Raw genomic sequence first — 12,724 nt, 5'->3', positions numbered from 1 at the left:
AATTGGAAGCACTAGCTTTCGGAGCACCGCTCCTTCATCAGGTGGTTGTCCACCTGATGAAGGAACGGCACTCCAAAAGCTAGTGCTTCCAATTAAACCTGTTGGACTATAACCTGGTGTTGTGATTTTTAACTTTGTACACCCTAGTCCAACACTGGCATCTCCAAATCATGACTAAATAATCAGCTTTATTGAAATAAAATGAACTCTGTAGTCTTCGCAAGATTATTGGATAAATACTTGCAAATATTCTCATGGAAATGGGAAGAATTAGAATGAGTTTTATTGAAAGAGATATGCTGGAAGATTGTCAGCATCCTGATCAACTAATGGCTATTTTGGGTTTAAGTACAGTAAATGTATTGCAAATTAATCCCATCACAATGATAATTCCAGAACTGCACACCAGCCCCCAAAGCTGTTGCTCTTACAGCACAGACAAGGTAGCATTTTTTTTTCCCCAGGAACGCACTTAAGAGTCATAGAGCTGTACAGAATAGAAACAGACCCTTCGGTCCAACATGTCCATGCCAACCAGGTACCCTAAATCAATCTAGTCCCATTTGGTGCATACCCGTCTTAAATCTTTCGTATTCGTATACCCATCCAGATGCCTTTTAAATGTTGTAACTGTACTGTTAGGTTCTTTTTCTTGAGATTCTTACACACTTGATGCAACTGCAATACGCCAACTTCTGTGAACTGCCAAAATTCATTAAGCAAGTACAAGCTTTTGGAGGAACCCTTAACACTCTTTGCGGGGCTTGCGAAGCCATCCTCCTTTTATTTAGAGTTTTACATCGTAGTCAGTCATGCACACAAGACACAACCCCCTGCCACACTCCTGTAGTCACATGCCACCCAAAAACCATGTGATTAGGTTATTTCTTAAAGCAGTAGCATTTACAGAGTATAATTAGATTGTCACATCCTACCTGCAAAACAGTAAAGCACACCCTTGGGACATCCAAATTCTTGTCAGCAAAACTAATTAACCCTTTAACATCTCAGTACTAGCCTCCACCACTTCCTCTGGCAGCCGATTCCATCCATGCATTACCTTCTGTGTGAAAAAGTTGCCCGTTGGGTTCCCTTAAATCTTTCCCCTTTCACTTTAAACTTATGTCCTCTAGTTTTGGACTCCCTCATCGCAGGGAAAAGTCCTTGTCTATTTATCCTATCCATGCCCTTCATGATTTTATAAACCTCTATAAGGTCATCCCTCAGTCTCTGACACTCCAGGGAAATTAGCCCCAGCCTATTCAGCCTCTCCCTCTACCTCCAACCCTGGCAACATCCTCGTAAATCTTTTCTGAAGCCGTTCAAATTTCACAACATCCATCAATAGCAGGGAGACAAGAATTGAATACAGTATTCCAAAAGTGGCCTAACCCATGTCCTGTACAATTGCAACATGACCTGCCAAAACATTGACCAATAAAGACAATCATACCAGCGCCACCTTCACTATCCTGTCTACCTGGGACTTCATCTTCTGGGGGCTATAAACTTGTATACCAAGATCGTCTTGCTTTGGATCTGTTCTTTGGTCTACCATTTAATTTACCATTTCCTACTTTTTATTGATTTGAATATTGTCTTATCATTTACCTACTCTTTGATTGATAATTTCCCCTTTCAGATTCTGCATAAATTGTTTAATCTTCTTTAGTTTTTAATTTCACACTTTTTAAAAAACTATTTGTTGAAAATATTTCTGCACAGGCCTATTGCTGCACATTAACCCCAAGTTTCAAATTCAGAACTTATGTAACTTATTTCACTCAAATTGCATTACATTTTTACATTCCAGAAGTAGTGGATTCAGGTGTGGCCTCAACAGAGCCCTGTTACTGACATTGTGGTCCATACCTGGCACTTGGCCTTAAAGACCATTATAACAGCTATAGTAAGAGTGACTTCTCACTCCATTGGTAGTGATGTTTTCCCATAGGTTTTTAAACATTTACTTTTGTAATATTTATGAATATTTTTGTCAGTCTTGTGAACCACACTTGTCTTTGGAAGACAATGTTCAAATTCTAAAGCATTTGCCATTCTAGACATTAGATAAATTTAATGAAATGACATTTTAGGATGAAGTACAAGGCCAATTTAAGACATGATGCGATAAATGTAGCATGAAAATGTGACTGGTTTAAAAAACTTCATCACTTGTATTTTCTTCATTCTTGGATTTCTAGCAGGCTAAATGGTAAAGATCAATTAGTCAAATAATCCACTATCATTATATTTTGCGAATAAAGCATGGGAAAAGTCACAACTGGTACTTTTATCATAGATTTTCTTCTTATTAATTATTTTATGTTACTCTCTGTCTCAATATTTTATTGAGCTTTTACTGAAATGGTTTTGATATGATTTTAGTTGAGTTTCCATGTTTAAGGCTGTAACATGTATTGCTTCTTTGCTGAGCAAAATTAAATTTTGTGTAATGAAGACTTAATTCTTTTATTCTCACTTTCTTGGTAGAGTGTCTTTTATGAATAATCCAAAGCAGCAGAAGCCAACGCTAACTGGCCAGCGTTTTAAAACTAGGAAAAGAGGTATGTTACTCAACTAACATGTATCAAATACTAATTTGAAAATTGTGGGTCCTCAGCTTAACTGTATATGAATTTAGCATTAAATGAATGTCTGTGGTGTTTTGGTGTTAATTGCTTATTCTTTTATCATTAAGTGAAAGGCATAGACTATAAACCTATTTTCAGCTGGGGAAAATATAGTTTAGATGAACCTGTTCTACTTCCCTTTATGCTGAAGTTTTAGTTTGTGTTGAGAGATGGTGACATGCAGTCACATGGTATTCAGAATAAAATAACAGCTGTAATGTTAAATTTTTGTTTCTGAATAATGTGGGACTCTGTTTGTGGCATTGTCTCTTATGCTATAGCACAAGTGACAATTATATTTGAATTTAGTGCGTTCACCAGTTGAGGCACTGTAAAAGCCATGGCTCACATCTTGCCTCTCTACTGCCACTTTTTACTGTTGCTGTAACATTGTATGCCTGTAAATAATGCCAAGTAGCTGCAATTTGACTTCTGGAAAATAACTAATAAATGTATGTTCCTGTATTTGCCATGCTGACAATTAATTTCTCTGTAGATGAAAAAGAGAAGTTTGAGCCTACTCAGTTCCAAGATTCTATTATCCAAGGTTTGAATGAAAATGGCAGTGATCTGGAGGCTGTAGCAAAGTTTCTTGACTCTTCGGGAGCAAAGCTCGATTACCGTCGCTATGCTGAAACCTTATTTGATATCCTGGTGGCCGGTGGGATGCTGGGTAAGAGCTCTATTTCAGTGTTACAGGCCTTTGAATCTGCATTGCCCATTTTTAACTGTTGAAGGATGGCTTTCTATGCTTCTAGGAAAGTGATGCTTCAGCTGGGAAAAGAAACTGTACTGTCATGGTAAACTGAGTTAGAACCTTGCCTGCAGGAGGTCCATGTTTTTGTTGAACACTATTTAGCTTGGATTCTGAACTTAATAGTTTAATTGGCTGGAGTTTGAATGCAAGTTTGTGTAAGACATATATTTCAACTCTGTTCTACATAAATATATTGCATACGTAGTGATTCCATTTGCATGAAGTTGTTTTTCCCATCTATTCAAATTTAGGTACCACGCTCTTTTTCAATGTCCTTGAATTTGGAACTAATAATGGCTAATTCTGTGAAACCTCTGCTGTCTGAACTTAAGCCAAATAATTTGTGGAACAACATTACTTGAAAGATTAAAGGGATCAGAAGAGACAGATTTGACGCACGAGCCACACGTCAAGAGTCCTTTTCTATATATCTTGCTCTTGTTTTTTCCCAAACAGAAATTGAGGGAATTTCTGTTTGCTCTTTCTTTCTCCTCTTTTGCCCCTTGCTTCCTATATTCACCCAGCCCTCCCTCTCCACTGCCTGCACTTTCCTTGCTCCCACCCCAATTATTTGTAGATTAACTTGGCTTTTATTATAAGGGCCCTGTTATCTCTTTTCACTGCCCTTACTTGAATCCTGCTGTGTACTTGCCTGGTTGCAGATTGGTATAAAGCAAAGAAATCTATTTTTGTGGTCTCAGTTGGACACTCCCAATTTGTTTGTGACATCTTGTATGATAGTCAATTAATTCAATAGAATAGTAGGCTTTAAGCACAGAAGAGTAATGCCCAAGCCAAGTCTTTACGTGACCAACTTGGCTTGTCCGGTCTTATACATGTAACACCTGTAAACCATCCTATTCCCGTTCAAAACTTAGATTGAGCCTCCTCCATGAGTCAGGCATTCAGGTCTTAACCACTTGTGGCTTAAATTTCCTCATGCTTGTTAGTACTTTTGCCATTCACCTTTAAATCTTGATTTCCTTGTACTTTATAGCTCCAGGTGGTACCCTTGCTGATAACGTGACCCGTACCGATGTCTGTGTGTTTGCTGCTCAAGAAAACCTAGAGACCATACGTGCATATGCTCAGGCAAGTTTTATTGCCTTTACATTTCCCCTACTGTTGGAGAAATGCAAAGTTCACTATTTATGGATCTTACTAGCTGGGAGTGCTTGCTTCTTTGAAGCTATTGTCTCTATTCTAGCCACTGATTCTGGCCTTCTCTAGAACTATCATACAATCAGATTTTTAACTGCTACGATAACGTGTTTGATACTCAGATGAATGTCCAACTGAATAATCGTGACATCACTAAGATCACCTTTATAATGTCGCATCACTCAGTCCATGCCTCAACTTTGTTACTGCTGAAACTTTGATCCATGCATTTGTTACATCTGGACTTTATAGTGTCCTCTGGGTTAGCTGCCTGGCTTCCCACATTCTACCTTCTGTAAACTTGAGGTCCAATAATCTAACCAAGCGTCAATGCAAACCTCATTAACCCATGTTCACAGGTCCATGTTGGCTTCTAGCACCTTGATTTTTGAATTCCCATTCTTAGTGCTCCATTTATTTTGGAAAAAACAACTGCTCCATGGTCACATCCTCCCTGTCTCTAACTACATTCACCTGTACAACTCTCACTCCTCCAACATTTGTCTTTTTGAGCATCCTAATTTAATCACTCCACCATTGCCAGATGCATATACAGTTGCCAACACTGTAAACTATGGAATTCTTTTCCAAACCTCTCCTCTTCTCTTCCTTTTTAAGATGTTCCTTAATGCCAACCTCTGATCTGCCCTCCTCTTGTGGCTCGGTGTCAAATTTGTGAAGTGTTGTTGTGAAGTGTCTTAAGACATTTTACATGTTAATGGACTTATCTTAATAAAAGTTGTATGATATGTTTGTTCTTTTCGTGAAGGTAGAAAATTAAATCTGCAAGATTTTTTTCTCTTAGTCTCCAATTTTTAAACTTGTCAGAGCATAGTTGTAAATTGTTACTGAGGCTTTGTGTTATTTTATTGGCCTGATGCTCGAGTAATGACCTGGAAAGTGAGTTAAATGTTTTGCATTTATACTGTCCAAGAATATAAGGTACCTTACTTTGAGTTGTACCATTTCTCTGCTTCATTCGGTTACTTGGTCATTTGTGTGTTCCACTTTAAATATGAAAATAAACTTTTTTTCCTTACCCCCTTGGTACCACCAGATTGCATGCTACATATATTAAGATAACAAATTCCTTTTGGCTTGCATTCAGTCACACACAATCTTGCATCACTTCAGCATTTTGCATATTTGTTGGAATAAAGTTCAAGTATCAATTTCTAATGGTACAAAATGTAGTACTCCAGCCAATCTCCTCTTAGAAAGGAGGTGCAGAAAAGATTTTCAGCTGATGTTATAAATGATCTGTCTTGCATATTTGAGCTCCACAGAGTTAATCTTATTACTGTGTCTGAATTGGGTAGCTGAATATCAAAAATACTGTTTCCAATAAATTCTTATCAGGGTACAATAGCTATATTTTTGGTAATGTCAATATTAACGGCTGTTGGGAGTTCAGCAGTAGGGACGTTCATGCAGTACCAACAGGCAAATTTCTTTATAGTCTTGGACCTCTTATCTGGACAATAATTGGTTTTTCGTCAAATGATGCACTTTCTCAGATTACTTCAAACATAAAACTTACAGCCATTCTAAAGTAAAGCATCATTGAAAAGAATGCTTTTATTCCTTTCTATAAAATGTAGGACCACTCAAGATTGAAGGGTTAGTGTACTTCACTATCGGAGCAAATGTCAGAGTCTCATTCATTGTATGTAACTCTTGTAATAAGAAGGCACTTCGTAATCTATTTTTAATGGTGGGCATTGATTTTAGAGGTTGTGATGGTAGTTATGGAAAACTGGGTGATTTTGGTCTGTTATATGACATCCACTCTGAAATTGCTAAGCTGGTGTTTTACATAGGTAATATGAACATGAATCGTTTGAGTTCTGAAACCAATATTTTTAGTTCTAAAGCCAACAGTTTGAGAAAACAACAGTTCTTTGACCTGCAGAAATATTGCCTTGATTGGGTGTATTCCTCAATTGGTAAACTTGTTTATCCTGTGTGAGACTACTTATATTTCATAATGGCTGAATCTTCATTGTGGTTTTAGAATAATGTATAATGATGTCAACCGAAGGATGAATTGTTACAAATTCTTCTTACTGTATTCTGGTAATGTTTGCTGTAGCTTTCAGCCACTTGCTTAAATAACTTTAGTGACTTAAAATTTTGCATTTCAGGTGTTTAATAAGCTGATCAGGCGTTACAAATACCTGGAGAGAGGATTTGAAGAGGAAATAAAAAAGGTTTGAATCTATGAAAGGGTGTAAGAGACTTTATAATAGTTCAAAACTTATTATTGTATTGGAGTTTTGCATTTAATTATTCAATCTTAGAAATAAAAACTAAACCAGCTGACTGCAATATCTGATATCCTTTTTAGACAAGTTTAAATGCTATTTATACTATGATATTGCATCCGTTCTCCAAATGTATTCATCAGAGATTAACATTTAACCACTGACTTGTTTCAGCTGCTGCTGTTCTTGAAGGGTTTTACGGAGTCTGAACGAACCAAGCTAGCCATGTTGACTGGGATTTTGTTAGGAAATGGAACTTTATCATCCTCTATTCTGAGCAGCCTCTTCAATGAAAACTTGGTCAAAGAAGGTAAAGTTGAGATTGATTCATGTGCTTTGTTCGTAAATCCTTGGGGTATAAGGCAGTCATTGGATCTATGACCCACTAATTCCCATGTCAATCATGATGTCTCTTTTATTTTCAACGTTTGTTGTGCAACAATTCATTTCCGATAACATCCTTTCATGAAAGAATCTGCCATCCTTTCTTGGTTTGGGTACATCTGACTCTAGATCAACAGTAATGTGGTTGACTCCTACGGTGGTTGTGGATGGTTTGTGTTGAGAATGGTTCCATTGCACATGTAGTTGCATTAATACTAAATGAACTGGATCATTCTCAGCTTTTCTCTATTTTTTATTTCAGGTGTTTCTGCAGCATTTGCTGTCAAACTATTTAAATCTTGGATATCTGAAAAGGACATAAATGCAGTGGCTGGGAGTCTTCGAAAGGTCAACATGGACAATAGATTACTAGTGAGTATTTTTAAAAATTGAGTCATTTAAAATGGACTGTTCAGAATTTGGATGTTTTTATATTTAATTTGGATTGCATGACATGCCATTATAGACTGATCAGATTTTCCAACTGGGAATGATGAATGTTGTATAAGACTCTGGTGCGGCCGCATCTGGAGTATTGTGTGCAGTTTTGGTCGCCATATTATAGGAAGGATGTGGAGGCACTGGAACGGGTGCAGAGGAGGTTTACCAGGATGTTGCCTGGTATGGTAGGAAGATCGTATGAGGAAAGGCTGAGGCACTTGGGGTTGTTTTCATTGGAGAAAAGAAGGTTTAGGGGTGACTTGATAGAGGTGTACAAGATGATTAGGGGTTTAGATCTGGTTGACCGTGAGAACCTTTTTCCACGTATGGAGTCAGCTATTACGAGGGGGCATAGCTTTAAATTAAGGGGTGGTAGGTATAGGACAGATGTTAGGGGTAGGTTCTTTACTCAGCGAGTCGTGAATTCATGGAATGCCCTGCCAGTGGCAGTGGTGGACTCTCCCTCTTTATGGGCATTTAAGTGGGCATTGGATAGGCATATGGAGGATAATGGGCTAGTGTAGGTTAGGTGGGCTTGGATCGGCGCAACATCGAGGGCCAAATATTCTTCTATGTTCCAGTGATTTTCTGCGTGAGACTTTCTACCTTTTTGAGATTATTGGAAAATGTTGATATTTGCCACTTCATTGGCTTTCAATAATTTCACTGCATTTTGTTTTTGAATGTTGATAAACTTCAACATTGCTTCAGTCAGTGCCTATTGCTCTGAACTTCTGATTTTCGTTCCTACTACATAATCATTATTTGACTTGGTACAGTCTCCATGGGATAGAATTTTTGTTTTTCCTTTGTCCTTTTGTTATCTTCAGAGACCCAAATTTGTACCATCTAGGGTGTTTCAGCACACTTGTGTTGACTTCATTGTTTAGGTTGTGTGTGGTGTTACCCTCAAGGGATACTGCCTATTGCTTTAAAATGCAGCTCTTCTTTTTCATAATTCTCTTTATAGTATCTGGCCCTTCTGACATTATTTTGCTTTCTCCCTCACTTTTCTTATCCTTTTGAGATTGGAGTTCTCACAGTTTCTCATATTTTAAGTTAAACATTATTGATTTGTATTCACAGGAATCATTTCAGGGATGGGGGTGCCTTCCGTTATGTGGATATATTGTAGAAGTTGGGACTGTTCTCCTGAGGGGAAATTTGGAGGTATTCAAACTAATGGGTCTAGACAGAGCAGATGGAAAGAAATAATTCTCGTCGGTGGAAGGATTTACAACCAGAAGGGACATATTAAAAGGAATTTGCAAAGGAGCAATGGAGAAATTAGGAAAGCTTTTCTCTAAGGCGAGTCATTAAGATCTGAAATGGATGTACTGAAGGGAGGCAGGTTCAGTTAAAGCATTCAAGTTGGATTATTATCTAAAAAGGAAGAACATGCAAGGGCACAGAAGGCAGTAAATGAATTATTCCTCTCTGTAAACAAGCACAGATAAGATTGATTAAATAGCTTCCTTCTTTGTTGTAACTATTCATTGGCATAAACCTAGCCAAATTCCCAACATTCACAGTATGTAGATTTATTCTAAATATGTTGTGAAAGAATATTCATCATAAATCATGTGGTAAGCCTTCTAAATCTTTTTCAGGAATTGTTCCCAGCTAATAAACAGAGTTATGATCATTTCGTTAAGTACTTTACTGATGCAGGGCTGAAGGAACTTGCGGACTTTGTCCGTAGCCAGCAATCTCTTGGTGCACGGAAGGAGCTGCAGAAGGAACTCCAAGACCAAATGGCCCGTGGTGATCCCCTCAAAGAGGTAATCGAATGATGTTAACCTTCTCTTGCTTTGGGCTTTGTTGAAGAACCAGAAACTGAAATTTGAAGGCATGTTAGTTTAAATGAAATTGCTGCTGTTGGTGTTGACTCTAGGTTTGTGGTTTAAGTTTAGTTTTTGTCCAAATCTTTGTGGCACTTGAATTCAAACAGATACTGACTTAATATGCAAAAAAAATTCCATTACAGTAGCGCCTCGACTTAGGAACTTAATCCGTTCCAGGACCCGGTTCGCGATCCGAAAAGTTTGCGAACTGAATCAATTTTTCCCGTCATTCAGATAGTGTAAGAATGCTTGGATGGCTGTTCACAGCGCACGTGCCAAAAACGAATGAGATCACGCGGGGCCCGAGAGCTTTTGCGTTCAACAAGCGCGTAGCAAAGCAGAACAATGAAACCACGTGGTCGCACACGGGCTTTTTGCGTTCATACCTTCATTCGTACCTTGAATTTTGTACGTACGTTGAAGCAAAATTTTACGTACAATCCCGTTTGTGAACGGGGTCGTTCGTATGTCGAGGCGCTACTGTATTAGAAATTGCATCTGCTTGTTCCTATAATATTCCTTTGGTCCTATGTAATAGAAAGTTGATTTTGAGTTTTAAAATATAAAGGTCCTTAGTTTCTAGACGAGTTAATTCATCGTTGAGTTTGCTTTGGATTTCAGGTGATTGTCATGGTTGCTTGAGGTTTGCTTTTTCTCTTGCTTTCATGACTTGCAACTTTTAAAGTCTAGTGTAACTCATGGAGGATAATTGAGGGAAATCAATTATATTGTTCCTGTATTTGCTATTCCTCATTTCTAGGTCTCTTTGATTTTTGACCATGTTGTCTCAGATTAATGTCCCTGTTTATGGCCTCATCTGAAGGATGTGCTTTTCGTACAAGGGATAACTTAAAAGCAATTACAAATGTTTACATGCATGCAACTGTTTTATTTTTTGTTTGTGATGTAATAAATGCATATGACGTTTATACATCTGGTGATTAATTTTGAACACCTTCCTTTTGAGAGAGCTCAGTGAATTTAGCCTGAGAGTAACAACTAGAGATCAGAGAAATCCTTGTTTTCTCTGGACAACGTATTCTATGCAGTATATGCTCTCCAAGTTGGTCAGCTACACAACCACCATTCCCTTGTTGAGCCAAATTGCAATATATGTATAACTGTTTGATAATATTCCAGAGTCCTGAAAATTGCATGAATCTAACTGAATAATGTCAACAAACACTGAGTGACATTGTTTTGCTGTCAACTGTGTCTAAAATGTTCATTATTTTACATGATTGTATCATTCCTCCCATCATCTAAACTTGAGAAATATTTCCCTCAGTTGAAGGGTCAATAATAAAAGGGCATAGGTGGATAGCAGGACGGTTAGTGTCAATTTTCACCCAGAAGATGGTGGCAATGTAAAACACAGTGCCTGAGCTGATACCCTCCTCTAGCCTACTTTCTCCCCACCCCCACCCTCCTCTAGCTTATCTCTCCACACTTCAGGCTCTCTGTCTTTATTCCTGATGAAGGGCTTTTGCCCGAAACGTTGATTTCACTGCTCCTTGGATGCTGCCTGAACTGCTGTGCTCTTCCAGCACCACTAATCCAGAATCTGGTTTCCAGCATCTGCAGTCATTATTTTTACCTGAGATGATAGTTAAGGCAGGAAACTCCGACTTTTTTAAAAGTACTTGGATGAGCATTTGAAATATTCAAGACTGGCCAAGTGCTGGAAACTGGAACTAGTGTAGATTGAATAATTTTGTTTGTGCAGACTCGCTGGCTGAAGAGCCTCTACTGCACTGTATGATTCTCTGATACATGTACAGCTGCCAGCATGTTGATCAAGATTGAAGTATGTATAAATTCTAAGACATGGCCTATTTCCAACATATTTTTACTGCATGTTGTTTGTGTCTGCAAAATAGATGCATAACACTTTGTTTTTCCACAGCGAAAAGCATGATTGGCACATTGATTTTTAATTTGACTAAGTTTGATTAGTTGTCAATTGCAACATGTATCCAGTTATCAGTAGGCTCAGAAAATGCTGAATTCCAAAGTTTCATTCTAGTTGTATCAGTATCCCATTTGAAAATTAAATGGTGTTCCAAGATTGTTCGGTTTCTGTTTAACATTTTTTAAACCATTTATAATCCTCTAATTTTGGCTTCATAACATTACTTAGTAACTGCATATTCTGAATATTGAAGCTGATCCTGAGCAGAGACTGTGGTTATTCTAATTTCCATGATATCTTTCCTCAAACGTTGAACAATTTCTGAGAACAACACTGGTTCCTGGGCTCTTGTATTTTGCTTGGAAAGTGCTTATACAGAATTTTTAGCTTTGCCTTATCCCTCTCACTGAGAACTTCATGGCAGAAAAAGTATAAATTATTGACACTGACCAGCTGGAGCCAGTCAGGAATTGTGTGTGGCTTGTTCAATTTACTGAATCGTGTTTCATTATCACTGGCTCTGGGAGCTCAGCTGAGGGGGAGTGATGCCATTGTAGTGCAGTGTTTCTAGCATAACGGGAGGAACTCTGCAAGATTTAGTTTAAATTGTATATTATATCTCTTTAAAATGACAACTTCAAGACTTGTAGAAACAAGTAAATGTTTCCATGATAAGTTTGACTTTTTTTTTGGAAATACCAAACTTTTTTTCCTGACATGTACCTTGGTTCCAATATATACAGAACAACCTCGATTATTTGAACAAGATGGGCAGAGAGGATTTTGTTCGGATAACTGGTTTTGTTCAGAAACATAATTACGTAAAACATGTTTACAGAGTTTTTATTTCATTCAATCGATAAAATGTGTACAAACACTGGATATAAATTCTAGATATTTTACAAATAAAATCACTTTTGGCTAGAGTTTGACTGAAGTCTGAAAATTTCTGCTGACGTTTTCCACAGTTTTATCCTGGTCCTCGACAGCATCTGAAAATGTGTTGCTGGAAAAGCGCAGCAGGTCAGGCAGCATCCAAGGAGCAGGAGAATCGATGTTTCGGGCATGAGCCCTTCAGGAATGGGCGGGAAGAGTGCCAAGCAGGCGAAAATAAAAAGTAGGGAGGAGGGACTTGAGGGAGGGGCGTTGGAAATGCGATAGGTGGAAGGAGGTTAAGGTGAGGGTGATAGGCCAGAGTGGGGTGGGGGCGGAGAGGTCAGGAAGAAGATTGCAGGTTAGGAAGGTGGTGCTGAGTTCAAGGTTTGGGACTGAGACAAGGTGGGGGGAGGGGAATGAGGAAACTGGAGAAATCTGAGTTCATCCCTTGT

General features: G+C 38.2%; 1 protein-coding gene across 2 annotated transcripts in view; it reads left to right on the top strand.

Annotated features, from left to right (window-relative positions):
* The window catches only part of LOC122551366 (basic leucine zipper and W2 domain-containing protein 1), a 29,352-nt gene that overhangs the window by 5,960 nt on the left and 10,668 nt on the right, over positions 1-12,724 (top strand). For both annotated transcript variants that reach the window (XM_043693126.1, XM_043693125.1), the window contains exons 2-8: positions 2,494-2,567; positions 3,130-3,306; positions 4,388-4,482; positions 6,696-6,761; positions 6,990-7,125; positions 7,462-7,571; positions 9,251-9,421. In XM_043693126.1, coding sequence (XP_043549061.1) covers positions 2,504-2,567; positions 3,130-3,306; positions 4,388-4,482; positions 6,696-6,761; positions 6,990-7,125; positions 7,462-7,571; positions 9,251-9,421 — 819 coding nt within the window. In that variant the 5' untranslated portion in view covers positions 2,494-2,503. The remainder of the gene's footprint in view (positions 1-2,493; positions 2,568-3,129; positions 3,307-4,387; positions 4,483-6,695; positions 6,762-6,989; positions 7,126-7,461; positions 7,572-9,250; positions 9,422-12,724) is intronic.

This window comes from Chiloscyllium plagiosum, chromosome 7, assembly GCF_004010195.1.
Source record: "Chiloscyllium plagiosum isolate BGI_BamShark_2017 chromosome 7, ASM401019v2, whole genome shotgun sequence".
NCBI classification, from domain to species: domain Eukaryota; kingdom Metazoa; phylum Chordata; class Chondrichthyes; order Orectolobiformes; family Hemiscylliidae; genus Chiloscyllium; species Chiloscyllium plagiosum.
The sequence above is the reverse complement of the archived record's forward strand: the minus strand, read 5'-3'. Positions and strand labels throughout refer to the sequence as shown.